This window comes from Trachypithecus francoisi, unplaced genomic scaffold, assembly GCF_009764315.1.
Source record: "Trachypithecus francoisi isolate TF-2019V2 unplaced genomic scaffold, Tfra_2.0 Lachesis_group1, whole genome shotgun sequence".
In the NCBI taxonomy this organism is placed as follows: domain Eukaryota; kingdom Metazoa; phylum Chordata; class Mammalia; order Primates; family Cercopithecidae; genus Trachypithecus; species Trachypithecus francoisi.
Window position 1 is genome coordinate 179,073,065 of NW_022681454.1, and position 17,752 is coordinate 179,090,816.

General features: G+C 41.5%; 1 protein-coding gene across 1 annotated transcript in view; it reads left to right on the forward strand.

The window, feature by feature from the left end:
- The window catches only part of SNX25 (sorting nexin 25), a 145,061-nt gene that overhangs the window by 58,212 nt on the left and 69,097 nt on the right, over positions 1–17,752 (forward strand). The window contains exon 6 of the mRNA XM_033215842.1: positions 10,983–11,053. Within this exon, the coding sequence (XP_033071733.1) occupies positions 10,983–11,053 (71 nt within the window). The remainder of the gene's footprint in view (positions 1–10,982; positions 11,054–17,752) is intronic.

Here is a 17,752-nt window from a genome sequence, read left to right on the forward strand (position 1 = left end):
GGAGCTGTTTTCTTAATTCATAGACTGAGCTGTTCTATTGTTTTTCTGGTACAATTATAGTACTCTGCTATCTGACTTTATTGGTGTTTTATGTTACTATCTTCAGATTGCTCTCAGTACAATTTTGGGATAGGCTGCCTAAGGCAGGTAATGTGTTTTATTTAGACTAAGCAGTTGATGTACCTATCCGCTTTTATTTTTTACATATTTGAGAGATGCATATTTTCTAAAGGAAATAAAGTCCTTCAACTCTGTTAGGGCAGAATGCACTAAAAACAAACACAAAAAACCTTGAAGGTGATATTTGTAGTCCTGGAATAGTTTGGTTATTTTCTGAATCAGCATGAAGTGCTTTCACAGTAGAATTAGAAATGCATCTTTCAAATATACTTAGTGGTTTTAACCTTGACTGTATGTTAGAACCACTGAGACCTTTTAAAAAAGTAAGTTGTATATCCCACTAGCTTTTGTAGCTTTTCTTTTTCTTCTTTTCTGGATGCAGGATGTTGAAGTGAAGATGTGGTGGTTATACTTGTGTGATATTTTGAATTTTCCATTGTTTTCTGGTAGGAGCAGTGACCGACTCTGCTAACAGCACAAGAGCCAAAAATGGGAATGCCATCCTGGTTCAGGATATTAAAGGGCAGCTGGATAGGTTTCCCATGGTTGGTGCGGGTGGTGAGGGATGCCACAGTCAAGGAAGGCAAACCAGAGCTCAGAATGAAGGTGCATCTATTAGTGAAACTCACAATTGCCATTATACTAGAGAAAAGACTGAGTGTTCCCTTGTTTTGAAGATAAAGTGGGGTCAAAGCAACCATTACAGTAGAAGTTAAAGGTTTGTCCTTTCAGAACCTCTTATAAAGGCGTGGGTGGCTTGTGGCCCAGGAAAGCATCCGGTGCTGCCTGCGTTGTGTAATCCTGCAGTGCATTGTAAACTGTGTGCTAATGAAAATGGTTTGCTTTTCCACAGGTAGGTGCCTCGGCTTCACCCCTGGGAAGTTTTATCTAAGTGGTCTGGAGGGGAATCCGGGCATCAGGATTTTTTAAAAGCGCCCCGGGTGATTGGAACATGCAGCTGGTATTGAGATTCTCTTGTAAATGGCGTATTCTTGCACCTGCTTCCCGTCTGAAGTCTTGACTAGACATCCTGTTGTATAATTCACTGCACTCTAATTATTTGAAAACTGGTTGTACTATTTGAGATACATGGAAACTCTATTGAGGAGAATATTGACTGAAATGGACACCTCATTTTTTTTACCACGTTTATTGCAATGAACAAAGGGTGTTTTCTCACTGACCTTTTTGAGAGACATTTTTAACCTAAGGTTTCTCAGTCTTGGTAAAATTGACATTTGGGGCTAGATAATTCTTTATTGTGGGAGGTTGTTCTGTTTATTGTAGAATTTTTAGCAGTGTGCCTTGCCCCTACCCACTGAATGCCAGCAGTATTCTGCTGTACCCCTACAGTTGCGACAAACAAAAATGCTTCCAGACATTGCCAAGTGTCTTAGGGGGAAAAGCTTCTTCTGGTTGAGAGCCACTGGCTTCAACCCATGAATAGATTGGAGGTACTTAAAGTAGTTAGGATCCAATTCAGCTGAAGGTTACCAGAAACCTCCCAAATAATGATGGCATCCAAAGTATAGCAGCTTTTCCCCCAGATTGATGGAGGTACATGTGACCAATAAAAATTCTGTATATTTAAGGTGTACAGCGTCATATATTTATTTAGAGATGGTTCTCGCTGTCACCCAGGCTGGAGTGCGGTGGTGCAATCACAGCTCACTGCAGCCTTGACCTTCTGGGCTCAAGGGATCCTCCCTCCTGCCTCAGCCTCCCAAAGTGCTGGGATTACAGGGGTGTGCCACCATGCCTGGCTGATATTTGATGTATGTACACATTGTGGAGTAATTACCGCAATCAAACTAATTAACATATCAATTACCTCACATGGTTACCTTTTTGTGTGTGTGGTGAGAACACCTAGGATCAACTCTTAGCAGATTTCAAGTATATCATATGGTATTACCAACTGTAGTCACCATGCTGTGTGTTAGCTCTCCAGGAGTTACTCACCTTTGTACCATTTAACCAGCATCTTCCAGTCTCCCTACCACCTTCAGCCCCTGGTAACCACCATTCTACTCTCTGCTTTTAGGAGTTGGACTGTTTCAGATTCTACATGTATGTGAGACGATGCAGTATTTGGCTTATTTGTTTTTAGCACAGTGTCCTCCAGGTTCACCCACATTGTTGCCAGTGGCAGAGTTTCCTTCTTTGTTAAGGCTGAATAGTAAAGCAGGCAGCCCAGGACTTGTGGCATGGGGACTCCTTCCTTCTCAAGGACCCAGTCTCCTTCCAGCTCACTGCTCTGCCATCCAGAGTTTTCATGGTCCAGGGTGGATTCTAGAATTTCACCCACCGTATCCTAATTCCAGCAAGCAGGATGAAGGCAAGGAAAAAAGATGACAGAGGTTATACACTGGCGGTCTTTTTTTTTGGACACAGAGTCTCGCTCTGTCACCCAGGCTGGAATATAGTGGTGTGATCTCAGCTCACTGCAGCCTCCACCTCCCGGGTTCAAACGATTTTTCTGCCTCAGCCTCCCGAGTAGCTGGGACTACAGGCATGCCCCACCACGCCAGGCTAATTTTTGTGTTTTGGTAGAAACAGGATTTCACCATATTGGCCAGGCTGGTCTTAAATATGGCTGTTGTTTATTATCTATGGGATCCTGGGTAAGGGAGGGAGGCCACTGTGCCGGGATAATTTTTGCATTTTCTGTGGAGATGAGGTATCATTGTGTTGCCCAGGCTGGGTCTCAAACTTCTGGCCTCAAACTATCCACCAACCTTGGCCTCCCAAAGTGTTGGAATTACAGCTGTGAGCCTCCACGCCAGGCTGCAATTTTATTTAAATAGAGAAAAGCTTGTAATAACCAAAATGCCTAACAAAAAGGGTTTGGTTAAAAAGATTTTTGGTGTATCTATACAATGGAATACCATATATTGGTCATGGTGTAGCATTAGAATATTTAATTGTGGTGGAAAATATTAATTATAAATTAGTAAATAAAAAAGGCTCTAAGGCAATATGCATAGCGTAAACCTAGTTTTATAAAACAAAAAAATTATGTTGGCATAGAAAAAGATTTTAAAGATAGTCCAAATGTTAATAGTGGTTAACTTTGAATGTTGTGCTTTGTACATTTTCTCATTTTCTTCAGTGAACATATGCTACTTTAGAGAAAGTAAAAACTGACTGGGCCGGGCGTGGTGGCTCAGCCTGTAATCCCAGCACTTTGGGAGGCCGAGACGGGCGGATCACAAGGTCGGGAGATCGAGACCATCCTGGCTAACACGGTGAAACCCCGTCTCTACTAAAATACAAAAAACTAGCCGGGCGAGGTAGCGGGCGCCTGTAGTCCCAGCTACTCGGGAGGCTGAGGCAGGAGAATGGCAGGAACCCGGAGGCGGAGCTTGCAGTGAGCTGAGATCCGCCACTGCACTCCAGCCCGGGCGACAGAGTGAGACTCCGTCTCAAAAAAAAAAAAAAAAAGAGAAAGTAAAAACTGGTGCAGACTGAGAAAGTAACATCTGCCCAGCCATTTATCGGACTGGTATAACAGACACTAAAGCCACCTACAAAGTAAACAGGAAACAATATTTCCCCTAAGTACCTGCCATGGCAGTAAAATGTCATAATGATCCCCTTCTTTGTGCTTTCCTATTCACTGAGAAACTTTGTTTTCAAAAATCTTAAACTGCCAGTTCCTGTTTGAAATTATATCAGTAAGAATGACAGATTCTACTTTTGCCTGGATGATCTAAGTCAGCTTGACACAAAGAAGCAGCTTCGATTCACGACCCAGATGCAGAGCTGCAGTTATGGGGCTTCTTGGACTCAGTATATCTATCTCACAGCTCTCAGGAAAAGAGACCCTGGATCCACCCAACGTTGACCCCTTTACACAGCCCTGCCTTGAGCCTATCAAAATGCTGCTTCATTTAAACTTCACCTTCACTCCACTGTTCCCTAGAATCCCATAGTAATGTTATGTTTTCCCTCGTTTGGAGAGACGCCCCACAGGTTCCACTGCTACACTGTCTCTTGCTCTTTGTGGTGGTCAACTGACCTGAGTTTGCTGGACTAGAGTGATTCTGGTGGTCTCAGGTTGATTGGACTAAAATGCTTCTGTAATCAGGAAAAAGTAAGGCTGCTTCAAATTTGTACATATTTAACAAACATACACACATACCATTTCCCCAGATAGTACATATCTAAAGACTCAGTAACTGTGTTAAGGAAGAATAATAATGAACATTGAACTCTCACTGCGGGGCAGGCTGTGTTTTAAGATTTTTAAGGGTATTATCTAATGTGTATAACAACCCTTTGAGGAAAACTTACTGTTACTCTTTTTTAGAAATGACAGTGCTTTAGTTTAGAAAGCTTAAATCATCTTCCCAGGATGACACAGTGTGTGTTAGAAACAGGATTTGAACATAGGCCATCCAGTGTGAGCGTTCACATTCTTCACTACTCTGATGCACTTTCTCAGTTATCCAGCTGCCCCTTTTCGTAGTGCCATAGATAGGAAAAAACTTCAGCTTAACTGACTAAAAGCATCATGGCTTTATTTATTCACACGTTCTTTAACTGAAGTCCCGCTAACAAAAACATTCCTAGCCTGTGGCAACTCTGAAAACATTATTATAAAATTACTTAGGCCGGGTGTTGTGGTTCACGCCTGAAATCCCAGCACTTTGGGAGGCTACAGCGGGTAGATCACTTGAGGCCAGGAGTTCAAGACCAGCCTGGACAACATAGTGAAACCTCATCTCTACAAAAAATACAAAAATTAGCCAGGCATGGTCGTGCACACCTGTAATCCCAGCATTCCAGAGGCTGAGACATGAGAATCGCTTGAACCTTGGAGGTGGAAGTTGCTGTGAGTCGAAATTGCACCATTGCACTCCAGTTTGGGCAACAGAGTGAGACTCCGTCTCTAAATATAAATAAAAATAAAAATTCTTTGGTTTTTCATAAGCACTTGTAATATGTATGGTATTCTACTCCATAATCTTGCTAATTTTTATAAAACACTGTTTTAAACCATTTATCACATTGCATACCTGAGACTAAGGTTTGGCCAGCCTTTGACTCTCCCATGAAATTACAGCATGTGCATGTCTGGACAGGCTGGAAGGCAGTGGCGCAATCTCAGCTCACCGCAACCTCCACCTCCCAGGTTCAAGTGATTCTCCTGCCTCAGCCTCCCGAGTAGCTGGGACTGCAGGCGCCGGCCACTATGCATGGCTAATTTTTTTTTTTTTTTTTTGTATTTTAGTAAAAACAGAGTTTCACTATGTTGGCCAGGCTGGTCTTGAACTCCTGACCTCAAGTGATCTACCCGCCTCGGCCTCGCAAAGTGCTGAGATTACAGGCGTGAGCCACCCCGCCCGGCCTCGAATCTGTGAATATCTAAGGTGATCACTTTGAACTGCTGTGTAGCATTTCAGTGAGTTTGAGATTGTTGGGAAGCATTCAGAAACACAAACTTGCTCTTTTTATTTAGCCAGTTGTAAAATACCAAAGAGAGTTGAGGTGGCCGCTCTGGGGAGCAGATGGCAGTTATCTTTGTGTGGCTTTTCCTTATCACTGGGACAAAGGATACTGTAGGTAGGATCTTGCCAGAGTTGGAAAACAGCTGAATTCTTGTTATGCCCCTCCTCCCTAATACTTGACTTTACATTATTTTGCAAAATATATACCAACAATCTGTGCACTTTTGATCAAGGGAAAGTATACAAATATCAACCCTCCTGATTCTTGAACCGAACTCAGCACTTGCAAAGTCGTATCCTCCTCTGGAGAAAGAAAGCCAAGTAAGTTCCAGGTAACTCTGGAAGCCCGTGTCCTCAAGCATAGCCAGCATTTGGATATGTTTGGATGTATATATTGTATAGTTTTGTTGAGAAAAAAACAAGAATGAAAAAGTCAATCATTTCCTCTTGATATCCAGTAACAGTGAATTAAACAAATTCAATAATCATCTTCAGATACCCACTATGTGCAAAGTGCTGTGTGCAGAAGGTCTGGTGAGTACTAAGATGAACTGGTTACACTCCTTGGATTCCACCCCCTGCCGTCAAGTGTTTGCAGTCCAGCACAAGAGACCCATGTGACTATAAGTAGCTAAGTAGGAAGCAAGATCCTAAGACTGGAAGTGGAGTGTAAAGCACCAAGGAAGTGGGTAGGAGCCAATATTTTATTCTACAGCAGAGAAATCTTAAGAAAGCTTCAAGAGGAATGGCCATGAATGGAGTGTTGAATAAGAGTTACTAGGATTTCAGCAGATAAGGGGAAGTGTTGGTATGCAGGAAGAAACAGGAGTATTGTTAAGAAGAAGGAGAAATATTAATGAGAAGGGAGTCAGGAAAGACCTGGAGTGTGTTCATGGTATCACATTTGGTCTGGTTTGGCAGAAACAGTATGCAGGAGGGATATAGAAGGCAGTAAAGCTGGAAAGATGATCTGGCATTGGCCATACTTATGTACTTAGAATAACCGTAGAGAAGATAAGTATTAACCTATATTGAATTTTAGAGTAGCAGGAAAATGGTTAGGAGCATGAGCTTTAGAAGCCAGGCAGCCCTGAATTGTCATTCCGTCTCTAGGACTGAAAAGCAATGGGACCTTGTATAGATCTCATAGAATTCTAATTTCCTTCTCTGTAATGTGGATGTAATTATAGCACCTTATTATGAGGGTTAAGTGAGATAATATAAATTAAAATATCGAAACAGGTACCCAGTACAATCTATGAATGCTAGCCGGTATTACATTAATTTTATGGTTTCGTTAAAACAAATGTTTAACTCTTTACTCGGATGGTGTGTATTTTCTTTGGTACCCTTAATGACTCATTTGTTCCAAAGCATGAATCACTAAGAATATCAAAAGAATAAATTGTTCAAAATATTATTTGTACCTGTTAAGTGTTAGAAATGTTGATTCTTGTTAATTTAGCTCATTAATATCTAGTGAGTGCCTACCATATGTTTAGTGCCAAGCTATATATACTATAGGATAATATAAGACACAACTCCTGTGTTTAAGAGGCTCTTGATCTAGTTGGGGAGAAAAAAGTAGTATATCTTTATTATACACAAAACTATGGTTTTGTAGTTTTCGGCCTACATTCTTAGGCTCAAAAGTGTGTCAACATTGTTTGAAGGTGTATTAGGCCTTGAAATGACTGGGCACACCATTTTCTTTGTTCACAGCCTTCTTTGTGGAAGTGTGACTCTTTAAAACAGCAATATGAAAGAGTAAATAGATACTACTATAGAGCAGAAGTAATTCAGGATTTCAGAGAAGACAGATATTGGTGTGCATTATAGGGATGGGGAAGACTTGAGGGAAGAAGTAATACATGTAAGATCTAGGTAGGTGGACAAGTAGGAAGACTGCCTTCCAGCAGGAAGCAAAGCATGAGACTGCAGTTTTGAGAGGGCAATATAGAAACCAGCCTGGCTTAATTAGGTTCACATTCATAGGGAGAAAAAAAATGAAGTTGTTGGATAATAGAGCCAGTGCCAAGTTGTGAAGGGAATGCAGGCAGGAATGTGGGGTTATTCATTTGGGGAGGTGCAGGGGGTATTGAACAAGGGAGAGATGAGGTGAGTGGTTCCGTAGGAGATGAGGTGAGTGTTGACAGGTGCTCAGGATGGTTTGGATGGGAGAGAGGACTGAAGTCAGGGAGACAGACCATTTAGCCATTGCAGTGACCCACTCAGGAAAGAAGGCAACCTGAAATGGTAGTAGCTGAAGGTAGAGTAGGCAAGGAGCTTATTTAAAGGCATTCAAAGGACCATCCACAGGGCTTTGAAACTGGTGTTTATTGGTAGTGTAGATACCTAAGATGATTTTGAGAAGGATGATGGTACTAGTAGAGAAATGGAGAGGTAAGGAAACCTTACTATGGAAGAAAGAAGGTTAGTTCAGCTTGAATAGGCTTAGGTACATAGGTAGATAGATAAAACAGCTTAGAAAAAGTTAAAAATGACTCATAAGTCTACCATTTTAACACAACTGCCCTTCATTTCATCTCTATTTTGTCTTGTACTTCTGGCTCATATATACACAAAGATACATATCTGCAATCGTAAATGTATGTGCCATTTTGCATTTTAAAAATTAATCTGTCATAAACATCTATTTTCATGTAGTCTTTATTATTATAAGTATTACTGGCTGGATGCTTTCTGTTTAATCTGATATGTCCTGAAAGCAAGGACCATATTAGTGGTGTTCATTTCTGTCTGTCTAGAACATAAGAAAAGATTAAGAAGCATTTGTTTAATGAAAGCATTATTGGCCATACTCATTATTGACCATGAGTATTTTCATGAGTTTCTTTGTAGAACTTGCTGCAACAAACATGTGTATGATAGTTTGGGCTTTGGGTTTTTATTTTTGTTTTTTTCTTTTGTTAAACTGTTACCTTATGATAAATTCTTGAAATTGGAATTGCTGTGTGGAAGCACATTAAGTCTTCCTCAGAAAGCTCTCTGTCAGTTGGAGTGGCATTTGGCCACGAGACAACTTGACATGCAGCAACTTAAATGAGGCAGGTGTTTATTTTCCCCATGTCGCCACATGTCCTGAGATTGGTAGTTGGGGGCTGTTTTGATGGTTCATTATGTCGTTGGAACCCTGAACTCCTCCTGTCTTCTTATTGCATCATCCTTAGCTTGTAGTTTTTGTTTTTGTGTTTTTGAGACAGGGTCTTGCTCTGTTGCCCAGGCTGGAGTGCAGTAACACGATCATAGCTCACTGCAACCTCAACCACCCAGGCTCAAGTGATCATCCTGCTTCAGGCTCCTGAGTAGCTGGTACTACAGGTGTGCGCCACCATGCCCAGCTAATTTTTTTTTTATTTTTAGTAGAGACAAAGGTCTCCCTTTGTTTCCCAGGCTGGTCTCAAACTCCTGGGCTCAAGCAATCCTCCCACCTCAGCCTCCCTAAGTATTAGGATTATCGGCATGAGCCACTACACCTGGCCTTTTTCTGTTTTGGGGTTTGTTTTGTTTTTTGAAGAAACAGGGTCTTGCTCTGTCATCCAGGCTGGAGTGCAGTGGAACAATCATAGCTCACTGTGACTTTGAACTCCTGGGTCCAGTTGATCCTTCTGCCTCATCCTCCAGAGTAGCTAGGACTACCGGCATGCATCACCACTCCCAGCCAACTTTTTAATTTTTTGTAGAGATGAGATCTCACTATACTGCCTAGGCTCTTGAACTCCTGGCCTCAAGCAATCCTTCTGCCTCAGCCTCCTAAAACATTGGGATTACAAGTGTGAGCCACTGTGCCCGGCCTAGCCTGTGGCTTTTACCCTCATGATTGTAAGGTACTGCTGTGCCTTTAGCCAATTGCATCCTTGTTTTACACAGAAAAATGAGGGAAGGGTGAGGACTAAAGTTGGAAAGGGCTTTTCTGTGGAGGCTGCTTTTAGCCCACTTTCCTGGAATCCCTCCCCAGTGACTTTTGCCTAGCTCCAAGGCTAGAATGATATCACCTGGCCATCTTGCTGACTGCTGGGGAGAAAGCTAGCCTTTTTATCTAGGTGTGTCACTTTCCCTGATAAAACTGTAGGTCACTTAGCAAGGAAAGAAGGGAGACTGGACATTGGGCAGGCAGCCGGCAGCGTCTGCCACCATCTCTGGCTGGCATGCCAACAGTGATCCTGACAACCTCCTCTGAGGTCATGAGAGTCAAGCACTGATGTTTATATTACCCTGATGAAAAAATAAGATGCAAATTTGTAAGGAGTCCACAAGTAGCTATGACTAAGATAAATTTGTCTCTCCTCTGGGTTTTAGTTGAAAGCAAAAGAATGTATGTAATTGTGTGCTCTAAAAGCCAGCCATATATAACATTAAATCTTAGAACACTGCACGGCTTGTGTTCAAAGTAAGAATTAATGTTAAATAATTTTATTACCAGCAGATGAATTAATTCATATAATTAAGGGCTAGGAAACACTCAGGATAAGCCTGTTTGATTAGGGCAATACTTAGTAATCATTAAAGGGCACTTAAGAATTTGGGTTTGTAAAAGCATTGAGTTTATGCTTAAAATAGCTACAACTCCAGGGTTGTACTCAGCACTTAAAATGTAGAATTTTATTTATGTTTCCTGACTTGGAGGTCTTCTTAGGCACACATATTTATAGCTGGTGCTCTAATCTCATGCTTCTCAGCTCTCCATGTGCCTTAGAATTGCCAGGGGAGCTTTAAAAATATTGATGCAAGTCCTGGTGTAGATATTTTGATTCTGCTGGGTGGGGACCGTCTTCTAAATGAGAAGCAATGAGGCAGTGCACTCAGGTGGGGCAGTGGGGCTGCCCGGGAGAGGACAGCTTTGAGAACGATTGAAGACGGCACCATCCAGTAGAACTTTCTGCCGTGAAGAAAATGTTCTACTTGCACCACCCAGCGTGGTCCACAAGTCACAGGTACTGTGGATCATTTGAAATGTGGCTAGTGTGATTGAGGAACGAAACGTTTGTTAGTTTAATTGGATAGCCACGTGTAGCTCGTGATCACCTTATAGGACAGCGCAAATTTAAGAAGTGGAATCAGCTGGCTCTGCTCACCTAGGAGTATGGAGGAGAGGGAGGCTGAGCATAACCTCAGAGTTTCTACAGGTAGTTATGCTTCTGGTATAGAGAACAGAGTGGGGTGAGGAGGCTCGTGGTGATTACATGAGGGCCTCAGAAGTGACTAGCACGTGGCGTGGGGCCCGGCCTATTGCAGATGCTCAGTCCCTGTCGATTGTTTCAATGAGCCATGGGCAGGATTCAGCTCCCGTGTGATGTTTGTTTAGTATAAAGACAGTCTAAAGTTATTTCTGAAAATAGTATTTTCTTCCTCTTAAATCTTTTTTCCTTTTCTCTTTTTAAAAATCAGGTATCAAATTGTAGTGGAAATAATCCAAGCGACTACAATCAGCAGTTTTCCCCAACTGAAGAGGCACAAAGGTAAGAGCTGGTTTGTTTTCTTCAGTTCTGCATCTGAAAGGGCAGCCTGATCCCCGGGCTTCTCCCTCCTGTCAGGTCTTTGGCAAATAGGAGCTTTTCTGGCTTACATTGAAATACTTTAATTTATTAGAACAATACTATTACAGTATTAGAGAAGTGTAAATATAATTTCATCCTAACAAAAACCTTTGTTTGTATTTCTGTATTCCCGTATAATCTTTATTCAGCTGCAGTCATAATTTTTAGAAGGTTAGAATCATTTAGTATATAATGTTTCTGTTCTGTTTTTAAATTAAACATGATTACATAATTCTTTTTCACATATTGAAATTTAATATTTCTATCTTGAAACATAATCTTGATGGTCATTTAAATGACTCCAATTAAGTTGAGGTTTCATGATTTACTTAATCTTTTCCTTTATTTTCCTTTTTTAAGCATTTTTTAAAGGAATTATAAAATCTTTTTCCTTTATTTAAGCATTGGATTGCTAATAGCTTTTTCTGTCTTTCCACTCTTGTGTTGTAGTTTTGTTGGGGGGCGGGGAGGGTGGCATATATATACATATATGTGTATATATATGTATATATGTGTATATATATGTATACATATGTATATATATGTGTGTGTATATATGTATATATATGTGTGTATATATATCTCTCTATCTTTTTCTTCCTGTTTGTTTCTCTTCCAGTGAAGTAAGATTCTTTCCCAGGCAGGATACCGAAGAATGATTAACGTGTGAGGATGGCTTTCAACTCCCTTGTAGTTTGCCTGATGCTAGAATATTCCCCCTTGCATGCACAAAGGTAGAGAATGTGTAAAATCCAGAGTGCAGAGCAGGTCTTGCTTTGCAGCTGAGAGGCAGCAAACACTGCTTTCACCTGGAAGAATAGACATTCCACAAAAACCTCCAGGCCTGCTCAAGTCTCTGCCAAGGAGAGGAAGTAGAGTGCTAAAAGAACAGGGAAGAGTTGGGCCAAAGACATTAGAGCATGCTTTCAGGTTTCTCATCAGCACACAGAAGCAAAGGAAGCTTGGGCTGGGGACTTGGACCTGGACTTGCTCCCTGAGCCTGACAGAAGGTAGGAGCAAGTAGAAAGCAAGTATAGGTATAGACGATGAAGAGGCACTGATTCCTCAGCTCAGCCTGTAAGGAAGCCTGTGCAAATATGTCCATTCAGCAGTGTTTACTGAGCACCTACTGAGTGGTAATGATACAGCAGTAAACAAAACCAAACCTCTGCATTCTGATTCCCCAAACTAGGCTGGGAGGAAGTTAGACAATCAACAGAAAATATGTGGTGATTTCAGATGGTCACATGTTCCTTGGAGAAAAACAAAGTTGGGATGCAGGGAGCCCTGGTAGGGAGCGCTGGTTCTGCTGCAGGGGAGGCTAATTCTGCATTCAGTTAGTGAGTTGGGGAAGACCTCACTCAGATGGTGGGCAGTGATCTGGAAGCCTTGGGGTATCTGGAGAAGGGCAGGTGCCAAATCCTGATGCAGAAACTTCCAGGGTTTATGGAAACTGATGGGGCTGAAGAAAGGGAGAGAAGCCAACCACGAGCTCGGAGAGGCAGCAGGGAACCCAGTCACAAGGGCCTGATTGGTACTGTGGGGACTTGGGATTTTACGCTGAATGAGGACGTCTTTAAATGGGCTTTTGAGCTAAGGAGACTTGATCTGATGAATTCCTACAAGAGCGTGGACTCTGTTCCTCTCTTTATCGTTGTTCTTGCAGAGAAGATGCTTCGCTTCCAGACAAATGGGTAATTGTTTGAAAGAGAACACTGCAGAGGCATGCTTTCTTGCCACTGTAATCTTTTTTAGTGCCCCTCTTTGAGTTCAGTCAGCAAAATACCTTTCTTATTTTGTTATTCCATTAGTTTGCTAGGGCTGCCATTAAAAAGTGCAAGCTGGGTGGTTTAAACAACAGAAATTAATTTTCTCACAGTTTTGGGAGCTGGAATCCCAAGACCAAGGTGTCAGCAAGGTAATTCCTTCTGAGAGCGGTGAGGAAGGACCTGCTCCAGGCCTCTCCCTGTCTGCAGATGGCCATCTTCTCCCTGTGTCTTCACATTGTCCTTCTTTTGTACCTGTCTTTCCTTCATGTCTACATTTTCTGTTCTTACAAGGATGCCGGTCATATTGCCTTGGGGCCCACCTAATGACTGCATTTTAACTTGATTGACTCGGCAAAGACTCTGTCTCCAAATAAGGTCACATCCTAAGGTACTTGACGTTAGTACTTCAGCATCTGAATTTATTTTGGGAGTGCGGGAAGGACACGATTCAGCCCATAACAGTTATGTTACAGACATTCTCAGTGATGCTTGATTCTTTCGTGTCTGTGTTTTCCGTTTAAGCTGTCCTTGCAACTCTTTTGGGTATCCTGGCTTCCTTCTGTGGTTTAAGCATGGAGGAAAAGACAAACAAACTAAGCACTCTTGGGGCCTTGGAGCCGTTTTGCCTGGGACAGAAAACACTGAATACTGGTTTCATTGCTTCTCTGAGGTTACTGGTTAGCAGTGATTGTCACCTCCAGCCTCTGTGTCCGCATAGTATAATGCTGCAGTGACTTTAATCTTCCTGCTTTTTGCACAGTTAAACTGCTTAGATAAACTCTTGCTTGCTTTGTGCTTAATTCAAAATTTTAGCATGAGAATGTGTGTACATTTTTATATATAAGGACAAAGTAACTGGCAAGAATTTAGTCTTAATATGGTATATTCTGGTTGAATTTTAATTATAACTGAAGTTTTGGTTTATTGTAAGTATTAGTTTCTCTCTGCCCAAAATGATCAAAAAGGTCAGAATCTAGTTGAAAGAGAAATGTATTCAAGTGCAGAAGTTGAGGACTACAGACAGGGACACACTGCCAGGCGCCTTGAGTGCTGCATAGAACAAAAGAGAGGCTCACGTTTTTAAAGAGAAAACACAAATCAGGAAAGGGGGCAATTACAAATGTTGTCAGGAATTCTCATGGGTTTACAGAAATAACATTGGTTAGTGCTTGGCTGTACATAAACTGTCATGTGTATGTATGACGTTTTATGACTGCTTGGCGTTAGTCTAGAGCCTGAATAGAAGTGGCTTCAAGAAGTAATTCTTTAGCTCATGGGAAAGTGTGACATGACCTCTGTTACATTCTAAATGCCTTTCTGGCCCTGATCATTTAAAGGAGCTCACATTCCTTAGGAAAAACATTTTTCTTTTGGGGAGAAGAGGGTTAATTGTGGTGAAATATACGTAACAAAATTGACCATTTTTAAGTGTACAGTCTGTGACATTAATTACTTTCATACTATTCTGTAGCCATCATTACCACCCGTCTCCAGAACTTTCCATCTTCCCAAACTGAAACTTCATACCCGTTAAACAATAACTCCACCTTCCCCACTCCCCTCAGCCCATGGCAGCCACCATTCTACTTTCTGTCTCTCTGAATTTGACAAGTCTATGTACCTCATATAAGTAGAATCATACAATATATAAAAGGTTCTTCTGTGTCAATTCCTAGAGCTGCCATGGCAAAGTACCACAAACAGTCTGGCACAAACAACAAAAATGTATTCTCTCACCGTTTTGGAGGCAAGAAGTCTAAAACCAAGGCTTTGGCAGGGCCACGCTGCTTCTGAACGCGCTGGGGGAGTCTTCCATGTCTGTGTTAGCTTTCCATGTTGCTGGCAATCGTTGGTGTTCCGCGGCCTAGAGATACATCACTCCAATCCCTGCCTCAGTCGTCACGTGATATTTTTCTCTGGTTTTGCGTCTCTGTTTTCTTAAAAGGGGCACTAGTCATATTGGATCAGGGCCCGCCCTGATTAAGCATGACTTTATCTTAACTTGATCACATCGGCAAAGACCCCATTTCCGAATAAGATCGCTTTAGTAGGTATGGGGGGGTTAGGACTTCAACGTATCTTTTTGGGAGCACAATTCAACCCACTGCATTATAACTGGCAAGTTCAAGTATAGCATTTAGTTCCCTTTTTTGTGTGTGAAAATGCTGGAAATATTTCTTTTCAGCAAGCTTTCTGACCACATTAAGAATTTCTGCCTTTTCTCCTTTTGGGTTAATTCTGGTATCAGTATTTAGCTTTTTCTACGTTAGTCTCTTTTATGACTATAATAGGGTTCAAAGTTAGGAAAAAACGCTTTGGCAAAAAGTAGACTAGCTGGAACTGTATAGGTAATTCCAGCCACCACATGCCTTCGTGTCCAGAAAAAGACAGGTTCCATGGAGTCAGTGCTCTGGCAAATGGTGCGGGTCTAGTAAGAAAGAAGGGAAGCACAGTGACGAGGGGAAAAAAACTAAATTGGACTTCTTTAAAAATGAAAAACTTGGCTGAGTGTAGTGACTCTTCTATAATCCCAGCACTTTGCGGGGACCAAGGAGGGAGGACTACTAGAGGACAGGAGTTTGTTTCAGACAGAGTTTTGCTCTTGTCACCCAGGCTGGAGTACAATGACACAGTCTCGGCTCACTGCAATCTCTACCTCCCAGGTTCAAGCGATTCTCCTGCCTCAGTCTCCCAAGTAGCTGGGATTACAGGCATAATCCATCTTGAATTAATCTTCGTATAAGGAGTAAGGAAAGGATCCAGTTTCAGCTTTCTACTTATGGCTAGCCAATTTTCCCAGCACCATTTATTAAATAGGGAATCCTTTCCCCATTTCTTGTTTCTCTCAGGTTTGTCAAAGATCAGATGGCTGTAGATGTGTGGTATTATTTCTGAGGACTCTGTTCTGTTCCATTGGTCTATATCTCTGTTTTGGTACCAGTACCATGCTGTTTTGGTTACTGTAGCCTTGTAGTATAGTTTGAAGTCAGGTAGCGTGACGCCTCCAGCTTTGTCCTTTTGACTTAGGATTGTCTTGGCAATGCGGGCTCTTGTTTGGTTCCATATGAACTTTAAAGCCGTTTTTTCCAATTCTGTGAAGAAACTCATTGGTAGCTTGATGGGGACGGCACTGAATCTATAAAAAACCTTGGGCAGTATGGCCATTTTCACGATATTGATTCTTCCTATCCATGAGCATGGTATGTTCTTCCATTTGTTTGTGTCCTCTGATTTCACTGAGCAGTGGTTTGTAGTTCTCCTTGAAGAGGTCCTTCACATCCCTTGTAAGTTGGATTCCTAGGTATTTTATTCTCTTTGAAGCACTTGTGAATGGAAGTTCATTCCTGATTTGGCTCTCTGTTTGTCTGTTACTGCTGTATAAGAATGCTTGTGATTTTTGCACATTAATTTTGTATCCTGAAACTTTGCTGAAGTTGCTTATCAGCTTAAGGAGACTTTGGGCTGAGACGATGGGGTTTTCTAAATATACAATCATGTCATCTGCAAACAGGGACAATTTGACTTCTTCTTTTCCTAACTGAATACTCTTGATTTCTCTCTCTTGCCTGATTGCCCTAGCCAGAACTTCCAACACTATGTTGAATAGGAGTGGTGAGAGAGGGCATCCCTGTCTTGTGCCAGTTTTCAAAGGGAATTTTTCCAGTTTTTGCCCATTCAGTATGATATTGGCTGTGGGTTTGTCATAAATAGCTCTTATTATTTTGAGGTACGTTCCATCAATACCGAATTTATTGAGCGTTTTTAGCATGAAGGGCTGTTGAATTTTGTCAAAAGCCTTTTCTGCATCTATTGAGATAATCATGTGGTTCTTGTCTTTGGTTCTGTTTATATGCTGGATTACGTTTATTGATTTGCGAATGTTGAACCAGCCTTGCATCCCAGGGATGAAGCCCACTTGATCATGGTGGATAAGCTTTTTGATGTGCTGCTGAATCCGGTTTGCCAGTATTTTATTGAGGATTTTTGCATCGATGTTCATCAGGGATATTGGTCTAAAATTCTCTTTTTTTGTTGTGTCTCTGCCAGCTTTGGTATCAGGATGATGTTGGCCTCATAAAAGAGTTAGGGAGGATTCCCTCTTTTTCTATGATTGGAATAGTTTCAGAAGGAATGGTACCAGCTCCTCCTTGTACCTCTGGTAGAATTCAGCTGTGAATCCATCTGGCCCTGGACTTTTTTTGGTGGGTAGGCTATTAATTATTGCCTCCATTTCAGAGCCTGCTATTGGTCTATTCAGGGATTCAACTTCTTCCTGGTTTAGTCTTGGGAGAGTGTAAGTGTCCAGGAAATTATCCATTTCTTCTAGATTTTCTAGTTGATTTGCGTAGAGGTATTATAGTATTCTCTGATGGTAGTTTGTATTTCTGTGGGGTCAGTGGTGATATCCCCTTTATCATTTTTATTGCATCTATTTGATTCCTCTCTCTTTTCTTCTTTATTAGTCTTGCTAGCGGTCTGTCAATTTTGTTGATCTTTTCAAAAAACCAACTCCTGGATTCGTTGATTTTTTGGAGGATTTTTTGTGTCTCTATCTCCTTTAGTTCTGCTCTGATCTTAGTTATTTCTTGCCTTCTGCCAGCTTTTGAATGTGTTTGCTCTTGCCTCTCTAGTTCTTTTAATTGTGATGTTAGAGTGTCAATTTTAGATCTCTCCTGCTTTCTCTTGGGGCATTTAGTGCTATAAATTTCCCTCTACACACTGCTTTAAATGTGTCCCAGAGATTCTGGTATGTTGTATCTTTGTACTCATTGGTTTCAAAGAACATCTTTATTTCTGCTTTCATTTCGTTATGTACCCAGTAGTCATTCAGGAGCAGGTTGTTCAGTTTCCA